Genomic DNA, 25826 nt, shown 5'->3' with positions numbered 1-25826 from the left:
GTGACTACTTCCGTGGTTAACGCTTGGGGCCGCCCCTCCTCGTTTCTTCCGGCAGTTGCTTTTCGTAGCGGCCGCGGCTTGCCGGGCGTCCGCGCGTGCGCAGCTGAGGTAAGCTGGGGAGCCCACTCTGCGCATTGCTCGCTTTCTGCAGGGTCGCGAGCGGCGGCGGGCTCTCCTGCGCCAGCTTCGTTCCGAGCGCAGGCAGCTCGAACAAGCGAGGTCTTGAAGTTCGAGCCCAGCACTTTCTGGCAACGCGGACTCCAGTTGCAAAAATTTTCTTTTGCAGCGCAGTTCCCATATAGATTATGGAGGTAGTCTCACGCCAACTATGGGACGTTTGTGAGACTCGGAGGATTGCTGTTACCAAAAGCACCGGAATAGACTGTTAGCGCCTCAAGAACCGAGGCTCTTCCTTTCCAATTACTGTTACTGTTTAATAATTGTTATTATTATGTATCTTCGAGACAGAGTCTCACCATGTAGCGTTGGCTGTCCTTGAACTTACAGACCCTTTGCCTCCCCAGTGGTGGGATTAAAGGCCTGTGCCACTACACCCAACTTCCTTGGGTTATTTCTAGCCATGCAGAAATATGTTCAACAAACATCGTGAAAATGATGAGAACACGTTAGGGACAAGGGATATCTCCCTGGGTGCTGTTTTCTTAGTTGTTGCCGCTATCCCAGTTCGTGTAGGCAAGGCTTAGTCCACTGATCTCTAGCGAGGATAAGAATGTGCCAAGTTACAACAGATGACAGCTTTCATTTGGGAGTTGGCTGTGGTCTAGGTTTTTTATCTTGTGTTATTTGTGACACCGTCCACGTAAAGCTCAAGCTTGGATTACAGGCATGCACTACCAAGCCGGCTTTTCGCCTTCGGGTTTTTACTAAATCTTTGAATCAACCCTATGTGCTATTTTAATATGTATGTATGTATGTATGTATGTGTTTGTTTGTTTGTTTTAGTACTGATGAGCCTGAAAAAAGGAGAAGGAGAGTTAATAGCCTGCCTAAGTTATGTATTGGGGTAAAAAATTTAGACAGGCGACACAAAACAAAAACAGTGGTACCTTTTCCTATCTTTGAGATGGTGAAGACCCTTTACTTGTCCCATGGTGAACTTGTTTCTTAAGACATTTTGTTGAAACATTGGCTAGCCTTAAACGCTACCTCATCCTGCCCAGTCCTGAGATTATAGGTGTGCTACCATATCCTGCTTTGCTTTCCTTTCAATAAAGCATTTACTCTATTTATATTATATATTTTTTATTTTGTTTTAAAATCATTAGAATGCTGCTGTATAAAACTATGCTAAGAATTGGTTCTTCTTGTTTGTTTTTCAAGACAGGGTTTCTCTGTGTAGCCCTGGGTGTCCTGGAACTCAGAGATCTGCCTGCCTCTGCTTCCCAAGTGCTGGGATCAAAGGTGTGCACCACCACCACCAGCAAGATTTGGTTCTTATAAAAGAAGGAAACTGGGTTAGAGGAGCTCAATGGTTAAGTTAGCTCATTGTTTTTACCAAAGACTTGAGGTCAGTTCCTAACACACAGATGTGTGCACGATGCCTTACAACCTGTAACTCCAGATCCAGGAGGTTTGAGGTCCACTTCTGGCCTTCTAAGGCATTCCTATTCTTATGGTAAACACACACACACACACACACAAATAGTAAAAATAAACCTTAAAAAAGATAAATAAAAGAAGAAAACTAAAACTATGTCTATTCTGAAAGCAAAATAAAAATAGGAGACTTTGAATGGTTTTGGAATGGCTCTAGAAACTAGAATTTAAGATTTTTCCAGATCACAGATGAAGAGGATTCCTACGTTAGTTCTACAATCAGGATTTCTAAGTTACAAATGTGATCTTCCTGAAAACACTAAAGTTGGAATTTTGTTTGTTTTACTACCTCTGGCTGTCCTGGAACACAGGGCTGGCCTCAGACTCAGAGATCCACCTGCCTCTGCCCCCAACAGTGAGAATCTCATTAACATCTTTGTTGTATTTCTCCAAAGTACTGGATCTGCTTCAAAATTTCTGTTTTTTCACTATTACAGTCTCTGTGTGCATTTTTCTTTAAGCCAAAGGGGAACTCGTCTGTAGCAATATTGGGAACATTTGTTTGTTTATCTAAGTTCCTTTTTGTTTTTTGGGTTTTTTTTGTTTGTTTTGTTGTTGTCATTTATGTTTGGGGCAAGGGCAGGGTATCTCTATGTAGCTCTGGCTGTTCCTAGCACTCACTCTATAGACCAAGCTGGCCTCCAACTCAAAGAGATCCACCTGTCTTTGCCTCCCAACTCCTGGGATTAAAGGTGTGCACCACCACCACTCAATCTTTACATAATTTTCAATAATGATAGAAAAACTAACAAGAGGTCCTCCAGCTCTCAAGGATCCCACTGTCCAGTAAGGGGCCTCATGCATACACAAAGACAGTGGCCTAGGACATGAGCAGCGGCTGCAGACATAGAGGAGTAGGAAGGATTCAAGAGAGGTTTACAGAGAAACCTTGACCACAGACTACAAGAAAGTGGCTCTTACTGCCATGTTATAAAGTAGAACATGGTTAATTACTAAATCATACTCTATGTTTTGTAGTTTCTGCTATTCGTTTAAGACAGATCTTACTGTATTCACCTGGCTGCCCTGGGATGCAGAGAAATAATACGATATTTAAAACTTTACTGTGCACCCTTCTTAGGTATAATCCCTCGGTCTCAGAGAAAAGTTCTTTGTTTTATGTGTACTTAAAAGTGTTTCCTCTTTTTTATTTTGAAACTTGTCTATGCTTTCACTTTTTTTTTTTTTAAAGAAATGGAACCCTATTCCTGTGACACTTTTGTGGCATTACCTCAAGCAACAGTTGGAAATAGGGTTATTTTTGGAAAAAATTCAGACAGACTCTTTGATGAAGTACAAGAAGTAATTTACTTTCCAGCTGCAGTTCATAATGATTTGACAAAACATCTCAAGGTAGGTGAGATACATGTTGTGCTAGCAATATCTATTATTTAAAATATTCGTAGGTTGTTTTATATATATGACTGCTTTAATTGTATGGATGCTTGTGCACCACACGTGTGTGCCTGGTGCCCAAGGAGGCCAGGAGAGGGTGTCAGATCTCCTGGAACTACAGTTCCAGACAGTTGTGAGCTGTCATGTGGATGTCATGGATTGAGCTCTGGTCCTTTATAGAGCAGCAAGTGCTCTTAACCACTGAGAAATTTCTCCAGCCCCATAAATGGTTATTTATTTCACTAGCTACCAATTGACAGAAGATCATTGAAGTTAAAATCTAAGTATTTAAGGTTGAAAGTAAGAAAATTCAAGAATGTAAGGTTGAATCAAAAACAGACTTCTGATCTTTTATTTCTGTAATTTAGAGGAAGGTGCTAAAATAATCAAACTTGTCTCTTTGATCAAACATTTGATACTTTCTATATGTTATATATGTTGGATATGATAAGGGACTTTTTCAAGTCAGTTTATTAAAACCTGGGCAGCATCTTACAGAAGCTAAGAATATACAAATGGACTATGGATGCAACTAACCTCACAGTAGCATAGGATGATTTAAATGTGGGACTTAGGAGTAGTGGCTGGGTCAGCAGAGAAGGAACATCTAGGTCAGATTAAAGAATAGGGATGGAGAGTTGTCTCAGTTAAGGGTGCTTGTGGCTCTTGCAGAGGACCCAGGTTTGATTCCCAGCACCTACGTGGTGGTTCACAACCATCCATAACTCCAGTTGCATGAGATCCAATGCTTGCTTCTGTCTTCTGTGGTCTCCAGGCACATATATGCACAGAAATACATGCAAGCAAACTACTAATAAAATAAGTAAATCTTTCAAAAAGTTATTTAGAACTGGGGTTCCAGTTGATATATCAAAAGGATTCTGCTTGAAACAGGCTAGAAAAATTATTCCAGATTTTATAAATAACAGGTTTTTGTTTCTTTTTCTGTAGTGCTGGGGGTCAAACCTCTGGTATGTTAGGCATATATTTTAGCAGTTGAGCCACATTTTCAGCCCTGTAAGTAAGTTTTGCAGTTCATCAAAAAGGATTTTAGGCTCCTAATGCATACATTTTGTATATTTTTCCTCACCTCTTATATGCACATTAAATAAAACGTCCTTTAAATTCTTTATTTAAAGAGTCTATTTACATGGAACTTAAAGGTTATATTATCGTCTGTTGTTATAAACTTTTTGGATTTCTGATCTTCTAACATTGATAAACACATTAAATATTAGACTTTTTGTATTCTATATCTGTATGTTTAAATGTCGCCCATCATGTAGGTCAGGTTCTCACTCCACTGGGGTGGAGATGCCTCAGAGGTCACTGACACTGGAAATGTGGGCCGTTGGCCACTCTCAACTGACTGAGGGTCTCATGAACCCATAATACATATGTCACTAGTCAGGACAGGCTAGACATTGAACTCAGGGACTGCTTTCTTGCTCGTCAACTCATATTAATCATATGAAACATATTGTTTTCCATGAAACAATTTGAAGATTAGTAACCATCACTCCTAAAGCAGCTCTGTCCATCCTCCTCCTGGCCTTAATACTTAATGTTTGTTGTATCTCAGTTAATGGGGAAGTCTTTGTTTTTTGAATGAAGGTCTATCTTGATTTCTCTTTGTAACTGACCTGTCTTAGCAGGATATATTATAATAGGACACACTCAGGAAATACTTAAATGGTAAATGCTTTGGGGTCAATTCTGCATGAGTTTTATTATGGAAAATTTTAATGTAGCTCCATTTCCCTACCTTCCTAGTGCTCATCTCTTCGCAATGGTGATTTACGTTCTGGGATTTGGTAACTTTTCATTTTTGGTTGTGTAGTTGTATGACTTTTTCTTTTTACAGTGTACTTATATCGAAGTTGATCAAGTTCCTGAAACATATGCTGTTGTCCTTAGTCGCCCAGCTTGGCTGTGGGGGGCAGAAATGGGTGCCAACGAGCATGGAGTCTGCATTGGGAATGAGGCTGTATGGGGAAGAGAAGATATTTCTAAGGAGGAAGCACTTCTGGGCATGGACCTTGTCAGGTAATGGTTATGCTGCTTTCTCACTGCAGATGACTTGAGAAACGGTAGCACCAACCCACATCCATGACTCTTCGATATCACTAATTAGTCTAAGTGCATAGCTCAGTCCACACAACTCTTACTGCACAAGCATGAGAACCTGAGTTTCATCTTTTGCATCTGTAACAACCCCAGCATTGGGGAAGCAGAAGCACACAGATTCCCAGGCTCGCTGGGCAGTTATTCTAGCTTCATGGGTAAGTTCCGGTTCACCGAGAGACCCTGACTCGTAAAATAAGGTGAAGCACAATTGAGGAATCTGACAGACTTCTGGCTTCTACATGCATACTTACACACATGCACACCCTCAGATGCACACCCACATAAACACCTATATGTACCACACAAACACTTACCGACAACTCATACATACCCATGCACATCACTAACTGGGAGAGGGGCCAAATTAGAAATCAATTAGAAACGCCTCAATTGTTTTATCACATGGCTGATTAATACTTTAATTTTACAAAAAAAATCTCAGTCTTAGAAATAAAAATAACTTTGTGATAAATTGCCAAGATGGAACTTCAAAACATTTTCATTGACTGGAAATGCCTTTAGAAGTAAGACTTCAACAGATTTTATTTTACCTATTAACTTGCATGTTCTTACTTTGAGTGTAATTAATACAGTATTTTTTGAATATGAAGTTAAGATGAGTAAAGGAAGTGATTTTTAATCTGAGAGTGTCATTATTTTTATTTTAGGCTTGGCCTTGAAAGAGCTGACACAGCTGAGAAAGCTCTCAATGTCATTGTTGACTTACTAGAAAAATACGGCCAAGGTGGAAACTGTGCAGAGGGAGAAGAATTCAGCTATCACAACAGTTTCCTGATCGCTGATAGGAAGGAAGCCTGGATTCTGGAGACCTCAGGGAAGTACTGGGCAGCAGAAAAAGTCCAAGGTATGAACAACCGATTTGCAATTTGGTTTATATAATTATGTAATTAATAAAATCTGCACCTAACTGTAGATAATGCATTCACTTGCCTTGCAAGATTTATAATCCATTGCATTAAAGGATAAACTGCAGAGCAAGGTTTAAAATAGGAAAGAACAGAAAGGGAATGAGAACCATGGAGAGCGTTTGTGCAAAAATTACCAGGTAGCGTTATCTCCGCAGCAACTTGTGGCTGCTTACGGTGTGGTGATGGTGGTGGTGGTGGTTTGTTTGCTTGTTTATTTGTTTTCTCTCTCTTTTTAACCACTCCTTGTTGTCTTCCTTTTCTGTCTTTGGACTGAATTCCAGAATTGTATCCTGTGTAAGTATAGGGGTAAAGAAAGGGAGTTTGGCTGGGATGGATGGCTTTGCATCAGTGGTTAGAATTGGATGTCGTTGAGTAAATGCAGTTTGATTGCTCTGGAATTGATTTCTCCAGGTGATTTATTTGTGGTCATATATTCCTCTTATTTCTTCTTGTGTGTGTTTCTTTGTGACACAAGTGCATGTATATATGTGGGGGGAGACATGCAGGACCACTGCGTACAAGTGAAGGCCAGAGGACAACCTGTGGTGACTCATGGTCCTAGTTGTTTATGGCTCCTGTGTGTACTTGCCTGTCTGATCCACATGCGTCTGGAGATTTTCTACCATTGTCTTCTGTCTCACCACAGAAGCTCTGAGACTGTAGACACTACCATCATCCCTGACTTTACCTGAGTCCTGGGGATTAGAATTCACATAACCCATTAAGTTTTCTCCCAGTTTCTGAGTTCGAGGCCAGCCTGGTCTACAGAGTGAGTTCCAGGACAGCCAGGGCTACACAGAGAAACCCTGTCTCGAAAAACCAAAAAAAAAAAAAAAAAAAAAAAAAAAAAGTTTTCTCCCACAGCCAGTCCTCTTAATTTCAAGTGAAGAAATCCAGAGATAGAAAGGAACTTAGTGTGCTGAGTGAAAGTCTTCACCTCCATTTCCTTGTTCTGTAGAGAACAGCCTTGTGTGGAAACATAATCTTATGCTTCTTGTGCACTGACATCTCGAATCTCCTAGTTTTCCAAAGGAGATAAGAGATACCTGTAAAAATACTAAACAGAGGTTAACCCAGTTGGTGTTGTGCTTGTCTGGCACACATAAGTCCTGGTGTGATCACCAGCAGTGTGTAAAACTGAGACCAGTGGCACACAGCTGTAATCCCACCGTCTGGGAGGGGTAGAGGCAGGGAAGAGCAGAAGCCCAAGATCATTGTCTACCGCACACAGAGTTTGAGTACAGCCTGGGACTCAGGAGAGCCTGCCTCAATTAATTAGTTAACTAACTGGGTGAATGATGTGGACCCGCAATACTGTAACCATTAGAGGAAGGAAAGTCACTGTGAGCTTCTGGAGGAGTTCAAAAGGACTTCACAGGGAGCCTGTGCTGGAAGATTTGAGCTTTACCTTCAAAATAGGTTCTTGCCAGTTATTTTCATGGGCTGTTTCTTCTTCCTCCTCCTCTTCTTCCTCTTCCTCTTCTTCCTCCCCCTCCTCCTTTTCTTCTTCTTCTTCTCTTTCTTCTTCTTTTCCTCCTTCTTCTTCACCTCTTCTTCCTCCTCCTCCTCCTCCTCCTCCTCTTTCTTCTTTTAGATTTTTTTTTTTAATATATATATATGTGAGCACAGAAGAGGGCATCAGATTCCATTACAGATGGTTGTGAGCCACTATGTGGTTGCTGGAAATTGAACTCAGGACCTCTGGAAGAGCAGCCAGTGCTCTAACCACTGAGCAACCTTGCAGCTCTAATTTCATGGGCTTTAGAAAATGCTGTTTTTATATTTTAAGTTTGACATTTTCTTTTTCTTTTTCTTTCTTTCTTTCTTTTTTTTTTTTGGTTTTTCGAGACAGGGTTTCTCTGTGTAGCCCTGGCTGTCCTGAAACTCACTCTGTTGACCAGGCTGACCTCAAACTCAGAAATCTGCCTGCCTCTGCCTCCCAAGTGCTGGGTTTAAAGGCGTGTGCCACCACCACCCGGCAAGTTTGACATTTTCTATGTATTAATAAAATATATAAAATTAAATTTAGTCCATTTTATTATTACACTGATTGACTTGGTTATATCAATGACTACTTTTTCTTTTATTAAACATGCTACCTGAAAGGCAAAGGAATATAGATACTATTGAAAAAAGTCTTACCTGGTCATGTAAAACAAATGCCTTCCTGGGTGTGATCATCCTGTTGAGAAAATCTTGCTAGTGCTTTCTCATCCTCTTAAGAACTATATTGTTGCTTTGAGCGTCTTCAACACAGAAATGCTACATCTCTGATAGATTGCTAATCTGGCCATTGAGTAGTATATACATGTATTGAAATGATAAACAAAGTGTCCTGTATCATACAAGATACAAATGAACTATTAGTAACATGATGAGTCTTCCTATAATTAGGCTGAGTTAGAAAGGCCAGAAGGCAGGACAATAAGATGGCTGAGCAGGTAAGGGTACTTGCTGCCAGCCCTGACAACCTGAGTGAGTCACACAACAAGATGAAAGGGTGACCTCTGCACACATACACAGGAGTGACCTCTCTGGCGCTGCCTGCAGTACTGAGCTCGGGCGTAGGTCTGGAGGATTAAAGAAATACTCAGACTCAAGTCATTCATTGTGAGAGAATGCCAATGCCTTTACTGGGCAGGTTCAATATATACACCAAGCCAGGGAAGGAAAAATACAAACTCAGGGAAAAACAGGAACTCCACTGGGGGACAATAGGATGCCAAGTGTAAACTCCCTTCCTGGGGCACCACGTATTAGTCAGGATGTGAAAAAGCAGGAACTCAACTGGGGGTGGGGGGCAATAGGATGTCAAGTGTAAATTCCCTTCCTGGGGCACCATGCCTTAGTCAGGATGTTTTGATCCTAGAGAAACCTCAGAATGTTACTTAGTAGACAGCAGCATATGGAAAGGCTCAGCCAGGGCGTAGCAGCCCTTTGGGGTCCCACAGGTCCCCCGTTTTTATTTCACAGGCGAATATCGTCTGTCTTAGGTCACCTTCCGTCAATACCAATTACTCGTTATTGGGAATCCCTGCCAGCCTCAGAGCCCCTGTTTTAGGGGCTACAAAGACTACAAAGACTACAAAGGAGTTGCCCATCATTGACTAACTATTCTTGGTAAAGGCTGAGCCAAACCTGGGCAGAAGGGTTCTCTCATGCCAGCAACATAAGCACCTGCTTAGTAACTGCCTGGGACTGGATCTGTTGTCTGTGAAAGTGGCAAAGAAATATCAGTCCTGCTGTGGCTGCCCCAAAGGCTAGGACTCCCAGAGACAAGGATCTCTAGCCCATCTTTTAAGGAGCCTTCCAGCCAGTTTGAGTCCTGCTAGAAACTTTTTTCCATAGAGAGGCTGCACACAAGTAACATTAATATTAACATAAAGAAATTATTGGTTTCTCAGAATTAGGAGCAGCTTTTCTAGTAGTCTTGTTGGTGGGAACTATGACCGGCCAAGTCAAGCTGCTTATCCCCATTGACATCAGAACTGGGGGGGTTCTTCACAAGGCTCCAGTAGATCTCCACTTGGGCGAGACTGCGTAGTGACAGGGCGCACACAACGCTCAGGAATCCAAACAGGACTTTCAGGATCTTTAGGAAAAACAAACAGAACCTCTCACCCTGTCTAACACAGGGTCAGGGCCTTTCCATACACCTGATGACAATTCTTTCCATTTCACTAAGCCCAGTGCCTTCTGGGCTCGTTTCCAATGTCTGTCTTCTGCAGACAATGCATCCTTATCCACTAATAAAAAATTTAAAATATATAAAATAAAAGATAATCTTGCATGAAGTTAGGTAAACTCCTCCCTTTTTGTTTTTTCAAGATAATTTTTCAAAGTTAAATGTGTTCTTTCCACTATAGCCTGGCCTTTAACAGCTGAGCCATCTCTCCAGCCCTGAGTTACTAGTTAAACCAACTTTCTATTATCAAAGTTGAGAAGTTTTAATCATACCCAATAAACACCTTTTTAACATAAAACAATGAAACAAAAACAGACAATTAACAGATTGGCATGCCAAGGACAGACAATAAATGGGGAAAGCAGAAATAAGGATTTCTCCAGTAGGAGCCATAGACAAAGCAGACATATACCAGGAGGGCTCTGAATTGTGGTATAAGGATGGAAACATGACGGGCAGAATTTTCGCTGCATTGTCACTGATTAAACTCATGATGTATGCGTTATTCCAGTTATAGAGTGCCCACTCTGCCACCTGGAAGTGAGGGCTGGAAACACATTTGGCTGTCAGAAAAGAGGCTCCATGATCTTCACAAATTCTGATGGTTCAATTACATCTAAAATTTCTTCTAATTCATTTAAGAACATAACTTCTTTTGGACTGTGAGTCTTTGGCCAGTATTTGAGAAGTGTCATTACCACTGGTTCAGTGAGGGTGCTGTTCTTCTCTAAAAACTGCATGACACAGTATGCCAGCTTGGGATGGTAGACACTCAGGGACCTCACTTTGTATAAGGGCAGCAACACCTTCAACAGGAAAACCTTGTGCTCTTCCTTTAGTGGTAAGGCAGATCCATTAATTATATTTCCCAGGATCTCCAGTAATTCTGCTATGCCATTTGTGGTGCTCTGTCTCATAGATAAACCTATAAAATATATTATTGATCTGTTTTCTGATGTAAGCGTGTAGGGCTAAGAACTTCACATAGATTCTGTGCTGGGTTGTTTTTAGAAAATCTCTCTCCCAAGGATCCTCACTGACAAAGAGTTCTAGAAGCTGCAATAGAAACTTCTGATCAATATATTTCTTGGCTATATTGGGCTGGAAATCTAGAGGCTCTAAAAATCTTAAGAAATGCATAAACAAGCTGCAGATGAGGCCAGGCTGCTTCTAACGTCGGTTCATCTCCTCCTGGGTCAAATTCTCTCCTGTAGGATTGGAGGAGGGTGGCAAGGTTCGAAACATGCTAACTGCAAACGTGTGGACGGCGTCGGGGTAAATGGGCTCTGTGATCGTGTTCTGGTTGTAGGTGATATGTTCCACCATTTCGCTTAGCGCAGCTCGCTCTACTTCTTTCCACTTCAGGTCACTCAGTGGGTCAGAAGCAAAGTCAAAGAGGACACAACACTGACTTAGCTTCTGGATAAAAAGCTTCTCTTGACCCACAGGAGGAACATCTTGTAAAGATGGGAATTTTTGCAGTTCTCTATTATTGCTGGCATTAAACCAGTGAAGAGTTCTGCCATTTGTCTTTCTTCACAGGGACTATGATTGGCTGAGGGACTGGTACTTTTATTTTAGTAGGTGTCGAAGACTGGACAGCTCCGAGGCTGTTTTTCCTGCTGGCTATCTCTACTTCTGCTGTATCTTGTCCTTCTTCTTTTGAACCCTTTCCACTTTTCACTAGTTTTGGTGGTTCTTTCTCTTTCTTGTTTTTATCCAGCATGGCTGGTGTGGACTGTAGCCTCCTCAGCTCCTGCAGCCACCCGCCACCACTGATGCTGCAGCAGCAGAAATGCCCCTGGCATGGCCATCGTGCCATCCGGGCTGCCACCACCACCACCAGGGGACTGAGTAGCTCGTCCGCTCTCGCTTCCCCTTTTCCAGGCTCCCCTTCCAATTTTTTGACCTTGCATTTCTTCAGTTTTTTCCTTTTCTAAAATTTCTCCCTCATCCTCAGAACTGGAGTTGTTCTTCACCTCATGCAAGGATTTCTTGGCTGCATCATTCTGTGCCGCTACTTGTAGGGAGGAACTCCTAGTTCCCATGGCGCAATCAAAATGGTCAAACTCCCTTAGTGTGCTATTTACTACTTTAAGTTTGATCCCACGCTGCTTCTCCAATACGTTCCACTCACTGAGCCGGCCGGCCAGCCTCTTCCAGGAACAATCCCGTCAGGTTTTGCTCTCTTTCCCGATTTCGGTGGAACCTCCACTTGATAGCTCCAGTGCTATCCGGGGTACTGAGCTCGGGCGTAGTTCTGGGGGATTAAAGAAATACTCAGACTCGGGTCATCCGTTGTGAGAGAATGCCAATGCCTTTACTGGGCAGGTTCAATATATACACCAAGCCAGGGAAGGAAAAATACAAACTCAGGGAAAAACAGGAACTCAACTGGAGGGCAATAGGATGCCAAGTGTAAACTCCCTTCCTGGGGCACCACGTATTAGTCAGGATGTGAAAAAGCAGGAACTCAACTGGGGATGGGGGGCAATAGGATGTCAAGTGTAAATTCCCTTCCTGGGGCACCATGCCTTAGTCAGGATGTTTTGATCCTAGAGGAACCTCAGAATGTTACTTAGTAGACAGCAGCATACGGAAAGGCTCAGCCAGGGCGTAGCAGCCCTTCGGGGTCCCACACAGGAGAAAACAAATTAAAATTTAAAACAAATTTAAAAAATTTTAAATAATTTTTAAAAAGCCAGAAGGGTATTTACTGTACCATTCTATGTGTATAACATTCTTTTAAAACAGATGTGTCTGTGGGCCCATGTGCTGTGGCATGTGTCTGTGAGCCCATGTGCTGTGGCATGTGACTGTGGGCACATGTGCTGTGGCATGTGTCTGTGGGCCCATGTGCTGTGGTATGTGTGTGTGGGCCCATGTGCTGTGGTATGTGTGTGTGGGCCCATGTGCTGTGGCATGTGTCTGTGGGCACATGTGCTGTGTTATGTGTGTGGTGGTCAGAGGGCAACTTCGAGATTCAGCTTCCTTTTTCCATCATATGGGCTGTAGGGGTCCAACTCAGAGGGGTCAGTTTGTGGCATATGCCTTTGCCCAATATATATAAACTCAAGGTGTGTGTGTGTGTGCGCACGTGTGTGTGCGCATGTGCGTGCTGGTGCATGTGTGGTTTTAGATACCAAGTATACCTAGATCTAATGAGTCATTGGGATTGGGAGATGCATGGCTCCGGTATGAAAGGGTAAGATGATGGATGGATGGTCCAAGGATTCTTTTCCTTGACACTATCAATACCAATGTTCTTTTTGTGATAATATTCTATAGTTTTTAAAATGTGTGGTTAGAACCTGAGTGAAGTATATACTATCTCTCTGGATCATTTCATTTAACTGCATCTGAGTCTACAGTTATCTCAAAGCTTAATTTAAATTTTAATTAGTTATTTAGAATATGCAGTAGAATATACATGGCAAAACTTCTGTTGAAATAGTGATTGAGAATCATAATGTAGGGATAGATACTTTATGTTAAAGGCAGCTTTTCTTCTCCTTCCCATCCTTTACAAATAGGAGTTCGTAATATTTCCAATCAGCTTTCCATAACAACCAAGATTGACCGGGAACATCCAGACATGAGAAACTATGCTAAGCAGAGGGGCTGGTGGGATGGCAAAGAGGAGTTTGATTTTACTGCGGCATATTCTTATATTGACACGGCTGCCATGATGACTTCACCAAGCAGATTCTGTCAGGGCTACAAGCTTCTGGATAGACACAAAGGTAAGTTCAACATTTAAATAGCATTTAAACATTGAATTTTGTGCAGATATAATGTGGGAACGATCTCATACCTAGTAAAAATATGGTTTAAATAAAGCAAAGTATTAGGATAGTATACACTATTTTTTGATATGTGTAAAGTGTTAAACCATTGTAAGAGAATACTGATTCCTTTTGAGGGTCAAGGACAAATTCTCAATCCTCAAGAGACTTTCTATTTTTTAAAAAAGAATTTGAATTAGATAAATAAATATTTGAATTACAATATATATATATATTAAGCTGAATGGCCTAGCATTCACTGTGTAGACCAGGTTGGTCTTGAACTAATTAGAGATCTGCCTGACTCTGTCTGTCTAGTGCTGGGACTAAAGGCATGCACCACCACACCTAGCTAAACTGTTACTTCTTTTAATTAACTTTTAACAGTAGTATTTTCGTTTGTTTATATGTTTTATCCTTTTTGTTTGTGTGTGGCTTTGCATAAGCACACATACATGTTTAGGTGTGCACACCCATGGTTGTGCATTTGGAGGCCTGAGGTTTAATGTCTTCCTTAGTTACTCTCCTCCTGAGTTTTTGAGACAGTCTCTCATTGAATCTGGAGCTTACTGTTTCAGTGAGGGAAGCTAGCTAGCAAGCTCCTCAGACCCTGTCTCTGCACCCCAGCCCTGGGGTTACAGGTGTGAGCTGCCATCTCTGGGTTTTTGGGGTTTGAGGATCCAAACTCAAAGCTCACAGCAAGTGCTTTCCCAGTGAGCCATTTCCCCAGCCCATGTATCTTAGTCAAGTGTTCTAGTGCTGCGAAGAGACACCACGGTCAAGGCAACGTTTATACAAGAGGGCATTTCTTTGGGGACTTGTCTACAGTTTTCGAGGGTCAGTCCATTATTATCATCATGGTGGGAGCGTGATAGCGTGCACCAGCCAGGCATGACGCTGGAGAAGTAGGTGAGAGCTTTACTGTAATCCCCCCAGGTAGCAAGCAGAGAAAGACAGAGACAGAGAGAGGAGAGGAAGAGAGAGAGAAAAAAGAGACAGAGGGACAGATACACCCTGGGAACCTCATAGTCCACTCCCAGTGCCACATCTCTTCCAACAAGGCCACACTGCTTGATCCTTTCCAAAGAGGCTTGTCTTAGGCGACCCCTGTGGAAAGGTTGGTTGGCTCCCACAGGGGTCTCCACCCACAGGTTAAGAACCATTGGTCTAGCTGAGTCAGTCTCTAAACATGAGGCGGAGACCAAGACAGGAAGATACTTGATGTTGACCTCTGACCTCCATCCATGTGCACATGTGCACTCATGCTTCTGCACAACCACCTGCCCTCACAAAGTTGGAGATCAGCAGGTACATAATTAAAATGGAGAGGAATGAGCCAGGTGTGAGGATTCACCACTTGGGAGCTGAGGCACAAACGAGTTCCATACCAGTCTGGGCTGTGTAGTAAGACTGTCTCAGGCACTGTAGAGGAGTTGATGTCAAAAGTATCCCCTCTCCAGGAAAAAGACATCAGGATGGGTAAGGCTCTCATGCCTCACTGGACAATGACAGGGGGACTGGAGCCATTACAAAGTCCCCTTCAATTACTGGATGTCAGGCCTCTATCCCCGCCTTTGCAATATTAGAATCGCCACAGCCCTTCTGTACTTAGAGAAGGGAGGAGATGTCAAGAGCAGTGCTGCTTATACACTGAAGTCCTAAAATCAGCCATTGGCCTAAAATCAGCAATAGGCCTGTCATACATGTATACTAATACCAAGTCTTGGGTCCCTGGGGAAAAACATTGAAACAGATGGCTATAAGCTATTGTAAAACAGGCAGCTTTTGTGGAAATATACCAGCCTAAGTAGTCATAGACCTTGTAAATAGGTAGCCTTGGCAGACAATACCAACTTAGATAAGGACAAGTGAGTCATAGGCAGAGTCATAGTGACCTGTCCCCTGAACCTTCACCCAGCCGATACCCGGTTCTGAAAGATATCTGTACTCCCCTGAACATCCACACTCTGGTGTCATCCCCTTCCCCACGTCCTGCCTTTTTGTGTTTATAACCCTTGTGTGAATAAGTAAAAATTACGATTTGATTAAAAAAAAAAGGCTGTCTCAGGCAAACGTGATAGAATCGAAAACATCAGTAATCCCAAGGTTGAGGGTAACCAGACAAAAGGGAGACAGCCACATAGACTAGTATAAATTAGTAAGCTATTACATTGAAATAATTGTTATATTTAACTACAGGATAACCAGATCGCAGACCTGAAATGCATGCCTGAATATAGCAGTGGATGCATGTGACACAGACTTCATTTTTTTCAAGTGTGATGTACAATTCTTCCAGTTTTCAATGCTTTGCCAAAAAGAGTAAATGTCTTTCCAGTAGATCCCATATGAAATTGTATTATGTTTAAATTTCGCTATTTTTTTTCTAGATGAAGAGCCTACTTCCTTCTTTCCATCTATCCCTAGCTGATAGCTATTAAGTGTGCTGCATGTATATCAAATTGTGTCTGTATCCATGCGTGTATTCTAAGTAGCCAGCTTAAATTGCTATGAAATTGCACCCTGTGTTTTCCGTTCACTTTGCTGAACCTGCCGCTGCGGTCCCAGTACTTATCCAATGCTTGCTAGTGGTTCACTTACAGCCGCCCTACTCAAGAGATCATGCAAATCCTCCTTTCATTTTGAGAATTGTAGGTTTTGAATCCTGAAAACATTTTTATAATGCCTGTATTATCACTGTGTTACAGTTCTGACATTTTTTTTTTATTAAAACTTGCCATTTATAGGCATTTAGACCTGAATCATTTTAAATCTCACTAGATGTTGAAGCTTGGTGCCTGACAGGTAGGTGTGAATGGTAGGGTTTTGCTTTATTGTTAAGTTTAATATCAAAGGCTCAATGTAGATGTAGCCTTCTTTTCTTCCTAGTATTATTTAAGATTTGCTAAAAGATAAGCTCCTCTAACAAGTTATCTGTAAATTCAGTAAGGCACTTTCAGAATTTGAATCATGCTCTGCCATGAAGGAACTAGGTAAGAGCGAGTATATGTACATCAAATCTGTTGCCATTAATATAAAATGGTTGGTAGCTTGTATCTTTAACAGCGGCACTTTAGATTCTTCCATATCAAAGTTAATATCCTTTCTCATTGAAGCATCAAAAGATCATAATTTGGATACAGACTTGCTGTGAACCTTCTCTTGTGAACCCCATATTAAAGAAGAGGAAGAGGAAGAGTCTCACCTTTTAGATTGTCTTTGTGAGTTAATCCAGGTCCTGGTGTATAGTAAGCACATACACTGTATTATATGCTTCCAGTCCCAATTTTTGTAGGGTTTTGTAAGGAAAGGAAAACCTGTAGTTAGTCAACCACAGGTAAATGAAGATTATTTGTTTCTTTAGAACTAATTTTAGTACAAGAAACATTTCCACATAAGAAATCCTAGTGTATCTAATGGCAGAAATTTTATTTTACTTTTCTCATTTTTTAAAAAAATATAATTAAAATATAATTTTATAGCTGGATAGTGGTGGTGCACACCTTTAAGCTCAGCATTTGGGGGGCAGAGGCAGGTGAGTCTCTGAGTTCAAGGCCAGCCTAGTCTACTGAACGAGTTCCAGAATAGCAAGGGCTACACAGAGAAACCCTATGTTGAAAACAAAGAAACAAAAAAATATATATTTATAATTTTATTGTTTGTCCCCTGTCCCTCCTGTGTATGGCCACCTCTCCCTTCCAAGTTTATGACCTCCTCTTTAACTATTGTTGTTACCATATACACACAAATAAACCTATATAAAAATTCAACCTGCTGAGCTAATTCAATATCACCTGCATGCATGTGTTTCTAGGACTGACCACTTAGTACTGGATAACCCGTTAGGGCTCATTCCCAGGGAAGATTTAATCCCATCCTCCTCCCCACAAACACCCCACCCTACTCCACCCCCTTTTTTTCTCTCAGCAGTTCTTGATTACCAGTAACTCTTCATCTAGGGGATGGAGCCCCATGGGATTTTTCTTCATTTAGGGAATGGAGTCCCGTGGGATTTCTTCCATCTACATTGGCTTATCAATGTTCGTTGGAATTGCTCAGGTCTTGTTTAGGCAGCCATGTTGTTGGTATTTCATGGGCATAGCTTCCCTGTTACAGATAAAGGACACAGTCTCACAGCCAATTTCTTGGTCTTCTAACTACAATCTTTTCTTCCCTTTTGTGATATTACCTGAGCCTTGGGTACAAGAGCTGTGTTTTAGATATATCAACTCATGCTGGGCACTCCACATTCTCTGGTTTAAAGGTATTATGAAACACAATGTGATCAATCAGAAAGTAGTTGTTAAGGCCCTTAAAAACAAACCAGAGACCCCACAAGTGCCATAGGCCTGAAGACAGCTTTATTTGAGGATCAGCTGAGAGGCAGGAATATAAAGTGGTCTAAGTTGAGATCCCAGAATTCTGCAATCTTCACAGGAGAGAATGAACAGAGCAGATCCATCTCAGTTGAGTGGAAGTATCTCTCTGCATCTTCCTTATGTCCATAAGATCATTAAATCCTCTGTGTAAGAAAACAAACACTCCATGCAAAGCCAAACAAAAAGACAGAATTCAAATGTGGGGACTGGAGAGATGGTTCAGAGGTCCTAAGTTCAATTTCCAGCAACCACATAGTGGCTCACAACCATCTGTAGTGGGATCTGGTACCCTCTTCTGGTGTTCAGGCATATATGCAGGCAGAACAATGCACAAAATAAATAAATAAAATAAATAAATAAATAAATAAATGGGTTTTTTGTTTTGTTTTGGTTTTAAAAAAGAGCAAGAGCAGCAGGTGCTCTTAACCACTGAGCTATCTCTCCAGGTCCCTAAATAGGTTTCATCCTGTCCTCCACACTGGCTTTTTATTTAGTTGATAAATAGTCAGTATTTGCTCTTGCTAGACAGACTTGGTAACACAGTACCATACATGACTAATCTGCTGTTTGATTTTGTGGCTGATATAAATGCTGAGACACAGGTCGGTAATGAACATACTTTTCACCATTTGCCTTCCCCCTCGTGGTGCTGGAGAATCAACACCAGTATGTATCATTGTATCTTATTAATAGAGTAAAAAGCCTAAGCTTGTAAAATATATGCATTATTCGATGGGTTTTTAAATGATTTCCTCAGGAAACATAACTTTTGAAACGATGGTGGAAATTCTTCGAGACAGACCCAGTGGCATCAACATGAAGGGAGAGTTCCTGACCACGGCAAGCATGGTTTCTGTTTTACCTCAGGATCCCAGCCTTCCTTGCATTCACCTCTTTACGGGGACTCCGCACCCTGAGAGGTAAAGTCTTCCAGCACTGTAACCACCTAGAGGTCACAGGATGGGGTACAATCATTAGTGTGTACATGATTTTGTCAGTACGATTTTTATAAGCAATTGTGTCCTTTTCAAGTTTTAGTTATTATTTTAAATTGTGTGTGCTTGTGACATGAATGTGCAGAGACCCGAGGCATTGGCTTACCCAGAGCTGGATTTGCAGGGGGTTGTGAGCTGCCCAAGGTAGGAATTGAATGCAAGTCTTCCGCAAGAGTATTACACCGAGCCGTCTCTCAGTTCCTCAGTATGAATCTTTATTACATCAATAAGGCTATAACTTGTAATATATTGTCTGGATTCTAGTTTGCAGTTTCTCTGTGTGTGTAACTTTTGTCATTTTTATAAGAGAAGGCCCATGGCTTCCTGTGTGTGGTTATCCCTTTCTCCACAAGTGTATTTAACACTGTCAAGAAGAGAAGTAGATCATCTTTCTTACTGATTTCAGACTTTATAACATTCAGTGATAATAACAGTGAACAGCTTAAGTGATCTTATACCAGATACACTTAGGTACCCTATTTAGAATACACACACATGCACAATTTAAAATATTATCGGTTTTAGTTAAGTGTCCTTAGGGCGTCCTTAACATGTCTTGATTTGAACCATTAGTATCTCTCATAGAATTTAATGTATGTTACATTAGGAACAATTTTATCTCTATTCTTCTCCAGCATTACAGTTTTTCATATTAACGTGGTGCTGATTTTTTATATAAGTCATAACTACTGTCTGTGACACTTAGGATTACCTCTACCTTGGCAAATGACAAACTTTTCATTTTCTGATATTCTTAGGGTGCTGGGCCAACTGGTGGGTCTTTGAGAATACAAAGCTAAGTGAAGCATTGCCTTCTTGCCTAAATGCACAAGGGAGATGAGCCTGAGACTAACCGATGTGGTGGGGACCAATCACAGTACAAGCATCATCATTAGACGCCTCAATTAGAAGGAATCTACAAAGACAATAGTTATTTTTTTTAATATTTTAACATGCAAATTCAACAAAGACCCTTTCTTCTAGGTCTGTTTTTAAGCCTTTCATATTCGTACCACATATTTCACCACTGTTGGATACGAAATCACCAACATTTGAACTTGAAAGGCCAGTGGCAAAGAGATCATATGTCAAGCCTGACAGACGACACCTGCTCTACCAAAAACATCAGCAGGCCTTGGACATGATAAGTAGCAATAAGGTATGGTTAGCTCATAGTATTTATTGTATCGTTTGGAATAGTTTAAGATGTAATTCCATTCATATTTTGGAGTATTAGCTTTCTTTTTGTCCTTCATGTAAAAAAAATAGGGTTAGAAATAGTTACTCTCAGACTGATGAGGCACTGTAGCTTTTCCTTTGCTTAAGAGCATGAAGCCAGTATGGTAGCATGTGCCTTCTTTAATCCCAGCACTTGGGAGGCAGAGGCAGGTGGATCTCTGAGTTCGAGGCCAGCCTGGACTACAGAGTGAGTTCTAGAACAGCCAGGGCTACACAGAGAAACCCTGTCTCGGAAAACCAGAAAAAAAAAAGAGTATGTATGTGCATCACATGCCTTTAGTCCTAGCACTTGGGAGACAGAAGCAGGTGGATCTCTGTGATTTGGAGGCCAGCCTGGTCTCAGAGAGAGACTCTGTCTTGAAAAACAAAAACAAAGAGTATGTATGTTGACTCTTTTAGAAAAATTTAGAATTTTGAACATAGTAACAATAGCTAACAATTACTGAACACTTATTATATGTATAGTTTTGTATGTCTCTTTTAATCTTTATAGCCATTTTTATGAGGAAGGGATTAATATTATTATTTTATTATTCTGATGAAGATTCTGAGGCCAGGGGAAGCTGCTTAATTTGCTCAGTATACATTCTACACGAAATGCTACAAAGTCTCTGAAGGGTACATTACCTGGTCTTTGTATATAATGTTCTTAATCCCACAGCCCCACATTAGAATTAGAGTGATTCAAGGGCTGGAAGTCAGTGAGAGCTTGCTTAGCCGGCATATCTAAGTCCCCAGACCCAAAGCACTGCCAACAAGCAGATACAACCAGAAACAACAATCAATTTCTATAGACTTGAAAGAAGGAGCTGAGGTTTTTGTTTGGGCTTTGGCTTATAGTTTTGAGACAGGGTCTCATTGTATATTCTTGACTAGCCCAGAATTTGCAGTGTAGACCAGGATGGCCTTGAACTCACAGGCCTCTGTCTGCCTCTGCCTCAGGAGTGCTGAGATTAAAGGTGTGCCACCATGCCCAGCTCCGTTTTTGGTTTGTTTTAATTGTTGTTGTTACAGTAGATCCTCATTATTTTAAAACTTGAAGCAATGTAGAAAAGCTACATATCACTTGAAACAGCATCTCCAGAAACAGACATGAATTTATTTCGTGGAACAGATCGAAAGTTGACTTTTAAAAAAAGATTTATTTATTTATTTCATGTACATGAGTACACTGTTGCTCTCTTTAGACACACCAGAAGAGGTCATCAGATCCCATTACAAATGGTTGTGGCCACCATGTGGGTGCTAGGAATTGAACTCAGGACCTCTGGAAGAGCACCCAGTGCTTTTAACCACTGAGCCATCTCTCCAGCCCCCAGAAGATAACTTTGTAATATCGTACCTCTTCACTTCTCCCTAATGTTTTCCCCAACTATAGAGATAGGAAAACAAACAAACAAACACCCCATAGGTACAAAGGAAACGGGAGAGCTGTGTAATGGCAAGCACCAAGTCACTCCCTATAAAAACACCAGCCATCTTGTGTGTTTCTCCCCTATCCCTACCACCTGTTGACTGTCCTCATCACTGTTGCCAGGCCTCTTTGAGACAAAGGCTCATTAAGTTTCCCAGACTGGTCTTGAAGTCAGTCTATAACCCAGGCACTGCTTGAATTTATGATCCTCCTGCCACAGCAGCTAAGATTCTAGGCCCTCTGGTCCCTGTGCTTTGCTCATTCTCCTTGGCAATACTTGCCCTGTCTGGTGCCTTGCTCCACGACCACACACCCTTCATTGTTCATGACAACACTCAAGTGTTCATAGCCTTTGCCCTAAACTGCTCCTAGGAGGTAGGTTTTATGGCAGTATTAAATATTTGGTAAACTAAATTGAATTGACTTATAAGTTATTACTGGTTTAGACTTTAATGAACATTATGGATTGATACTCTAATGGAAGATAGAATTTGAAGGAAGTGTCACAGAGCTGGAGACTACTTCTGCTTCTCTAAATAACTACTTCTGTGCTTTAAGGAGAATCACTTCTGTGATAGTTTTAATTTGCATTTCTTGATTACTAGTGTGGCAGGAAATCTACGAGTCCTGTCAGATTTTCTCCTCAGTGACTTAGCAATTTTGTTTTTTCTTAGCTTATTTCTCAATTAATTTTTGAGTCTGTCTTTTGTTTTTCCTCAAAAGGCAATAATTAAGTATTAACTAACACACACACACACACACACACACACACACACACAGAAATAAAGATGGTTCTTGCTATGTTGCCCAAGTTGTACTCCCACTCTTGAGTTTAAGTGGCCCTCATGCCTTGACTTCCAACTACTAAGACTACAGTTGGATGCCACCATTCCAGCTTGTGTCTCTTTTTTTTAAATGTCAACTGACATTGAACATTTATGTCAAAAAATTTTATTTAGTCAGTTGTATTTGTTGTTTTCTTAAGGCATCTTGATTTCATTCTTCAAAATACCTGCCTTGCCTCATAATAAATATTTTTTTCTATATTTCCTCTTGATTATATATGGTTTTTAAGTGTTTATCAATTTATAGATAGATAGATAGATAGATAGATAGATAGATAGGAACATGCATTTGCCACAGTGTGTGTGAGTGTGTGTGTGTGTGTGTGTGTGTGTGTGTGTGTGTGTGTGTGTGTGAAGTTAGAGGACAGTTTTCAGGAGTTAGTTCTCTCCTTTGATCAAGTAGGTCCTGGGAATAGAACTCGTGGAATCAGGCTTGGTAGCAAGCACCTTTACCCACAGAGCCACCTTACTGTCCCACATATGTGTACTTTAAAAAAAAAAATTAATTCTCTAGGACTGGTTGAAATGGCTCAGCAGGTAAAGGCACCTACCACCAAGACTGACGGCTTGAGTTCAGTCCCCAGTACCTGCATGGTCAAAGGAGAGAACCAGCTCCTACAAGTTGTCCTCTGACTTCCAAAGTATGGAGGCTCACTCATACCCACCCCCACACACACACACAAATAAATACATAAAATTTAACAACATTTACTTTTCTAATCCATCTTATATCAGGAAGGCAGGTATTTTCCCCTATTATTATAAAATACAGTGCTGCAGCATCATGTTGGGAATCACTGTTTCATGGTGCTGTGTCCCATAATTGTTCAGAAATTCTAAATGGTGCTTATACAGTGCTCCTTCTTTCCTCTAGACTCAAAAGTTGATGATACCTTTTCAGTTATTAAACATTATTCCTTTTTAGGTTAGAAACATAAGTTCAGAGATAGAGCCTTTGTCCAGCATGTTCAAGGTCCTGGGTTCAATCTCCAGAAGCACTCATAGGAAAAATGCTTCTTTCTCTGGACAGATACCCACTTCCTGTAAACAAGAAGAAAATGTCTTTTTATTGCTTTTGCTCTTAAAAATTACCTTTTTTGTTTCCTCAATGTGAAGGGCATTTGTTTATTTACTATCTTGTTTTCTCAGTGCCAAGGGTTGAACGCAGGTTCTCAAGCATGCTGGGCAAGAGATGGACTCCAGGCCCATCCCTACCTGATAGAATTATCTTTAAATACACATGCTCTAAATCCACAAAAAGCATCTCATTTTTTTTTTTTTTTTAGCATCTCAGTCTTGATTTCCAGCACTCTCCTTCATACTCAGTCAAAGTGAGTTTTCAGTTGTTGTGCTCTGTGCTTCCTGTTTTTTGGTACCACGTGATTGTTCTTGTATTTTCAGCTAAAATAACTATTTTATTATTTCTGCATTAACTGAATCTAGAGCAATGATTTATTTCTTTTATCACTTTTTCATTCTTCTGCATCTACAGAATAGGAAGGTAACTAAACCAATAGAAACCAGAATAAACAAACCTTGCCAGTAGATTGGATTTTGTTAGATTCATATATGCATATTGACTTTTATTTATTTGTTTTCATTAGGAAAAAAGCATGACAATATTGGACAACCTGAGGAAGCTGGAAAAAGAAGTGTTTGAAGAGATAGAATCAATCCTCCAAAACAGACATCTTGACATGGATAAAACTGTTAATCTCTTTCCTCAATATGTAAAAGATGAAATTAAAATTTATCAGTCAAATATTAGTTCTTAATGATCATTTAAGTGGTCAAAAATCTTCCTCACTGCCCTGGTAATGATACAAAGCTACTTTAAGGAGATCTGATTATTTCCTCGTAGTATGAAGTGATATTTTGACTGATAAAACCACAGTAATTAGTATTCGGTTGCATAAAGCATGAAACAACCATGATGCATGGGCTATGCTACCGTTATGTGTTATTAAGAAAGCTCAAGGCTTTTTCTTTTTTTCTTAAGCAGTGGAAAGTCTGTCAAGTGCGTTTTTTTGTACTTTAGGCAAATATTAACCAGCGTCAACAAGACAAATGACTAGATTTATGCTGTTTGACACTGCCACACACTCTGCAGAAGCGCTTTCATTAAACACAAAAGTGTCGAGATTTGGCTGAGCAGCAAACTTACGACCCTAATTGTTTAGCTTTTTCTTCTCCCTTATCCCCTCAGATACTATTAGTCCCTCTGTTATCTTCGTAGCTTTCCTTTTCCCAGAATGCCAGGTAGTTGTATCTTACAGTACGTCTTCTGGGATTGGCTTCTTCAACACAAAGCCTTCACCGTGGCTCTCTATGCCATGATAGCTCGTTTCTTCTTAACATGAATAGTGCTTTCAGTTGAGTGTGTCACCACTAAAGAGCCTCTTGGGTGCCTCCAAATGTGAGTAAACATCCGTGTGCAAGTGGCTGTGTAGCTCTAAGCGTTCAACCCATGTTGGATGGGACTGAGGTACTACAGATCCTATGGTGTGTGTGAGAAACCGCCATGCTGTCTTCTGCACCCTGCTGCAGCACTGTCATGTCCTGGCCAACTGTCAATGTGTCAGGTTTTGGTCATTCTGAGTGTGGCCTCTCACTTATGTAGGTAACAGGGATTGAAGCTACGCCTTGCACTTTGTTTTTCAGTTAGTCTGTAATTCCAGCCGGCATATGATGCTGAGTTTCTTTTCGTAGGCTTATTTTCCATTTGTATACTTTGTTTGATGAAGTGTCTTGGCCCATTCTTTAATCAGGTGCTTTTTATTTATTTACCTTACTAAAGAGTTGAAACTTTTTCTCTAATTTAAAACTTTTATTTTATGTGTATGAGTGCTTTGCCTCCATGTATGTCTATGAAGCACATGCCTGGTGCCCTCAGAGGGTGTGAGATCCTCGTGAACTGGAGTTATAGATGGCTGTAAGCCATCATGTGGGTGCTGGGGACCAAACCTGGAGCTCTCTGCAAGAGCAAGTGCTCTTAATCCTGAGCTGTCTCTCCAGCCCCTCCCAGCACTCAAGTCTAAACCTCTTAAGGGCTCCTTGTTCTTAGTTCGGGTAAAGTCTCAGTCCTTAACAAATGCCAACAGTAGATACTTATCTGCTTGTGCCTCCCTTTCACACGAGTAGTTCTTTTTAGTCTTAGAACTTGCTAACAAGTGAGTTTCTTAGGTGTTTTCCTTCCATAGAATAAGATTATATACACGGCTCCAGATTAGTCATACCCTTAATTATTCCATAGTAGAATAGAAGAAGTTCCATGAAAGCCCACTGTTCAGTGTTACAGTTGGATGCTTTGATATTATTTAATATTTGCTAAATGAACAAATACTGGTGAAAAGAATTTATACAGAAATGTAAGGTTGAGTAAATTAGCTAGCTAATTTATCTGTATAACTTAGTGG

General features: G+C 40.9%; 1 protein-coding gene and 1 pseudogene across 1 annotated transcript; one reads left to right on the top strand and one right to left on the bottom strand.

Moving 5' to 3' along the window:
* Nucleotides 1-37: 37 nt before the first annotated feature.
* Nucleotides 38-25324, top strand: Scrn3 (secernin 3). Its single transcript, XM_028762918.1, has 8 exons — nt 38-108; nt 2810-2970; nt 4877-5058; nt 5808-6004; nt 13287-13496; nt 18675-18837; nt 19897-20071; nt 24015-25324. Exons 2-8 carry the CDS (start codon nt 2812-2814, stop codon nt 24183-24185), a joined length of 1257 nt encoding a protein of 418 aa, XP_028618751.1. The 5' UTR covers nt 38-108; nt 2810-2811; the 3' UTR covers nt 24186-25324.
* On the bottom strand, nt 9490-11479 carry LOC114617407 (annotated as a pseudogene).
* Nucleotides 25325-25826: the final 502 nt, after the last annotated feature.

The sequence above is a fragment of the Grammomys surdaster genome, unplaced genomic scaffold (assembly GCF_004785775.1).
Source record: "Grammomys surdaster isolate TR1022 unplaced genomic scaffold, NIH_TR_1.0 136, whole genome shotgun sequence".
In the NCBI taxonomy this organism is placed as follows: Eukaryota; Metazoa; Chordata; class Mammalia; order Rodentia; family Muridae; genus Grammomys; species Grammomys surdaster.
Note: the sequence above shows the minus strand (reverse complement) of the source record. Positions and strands in the feature narration are given on the sequence as shown.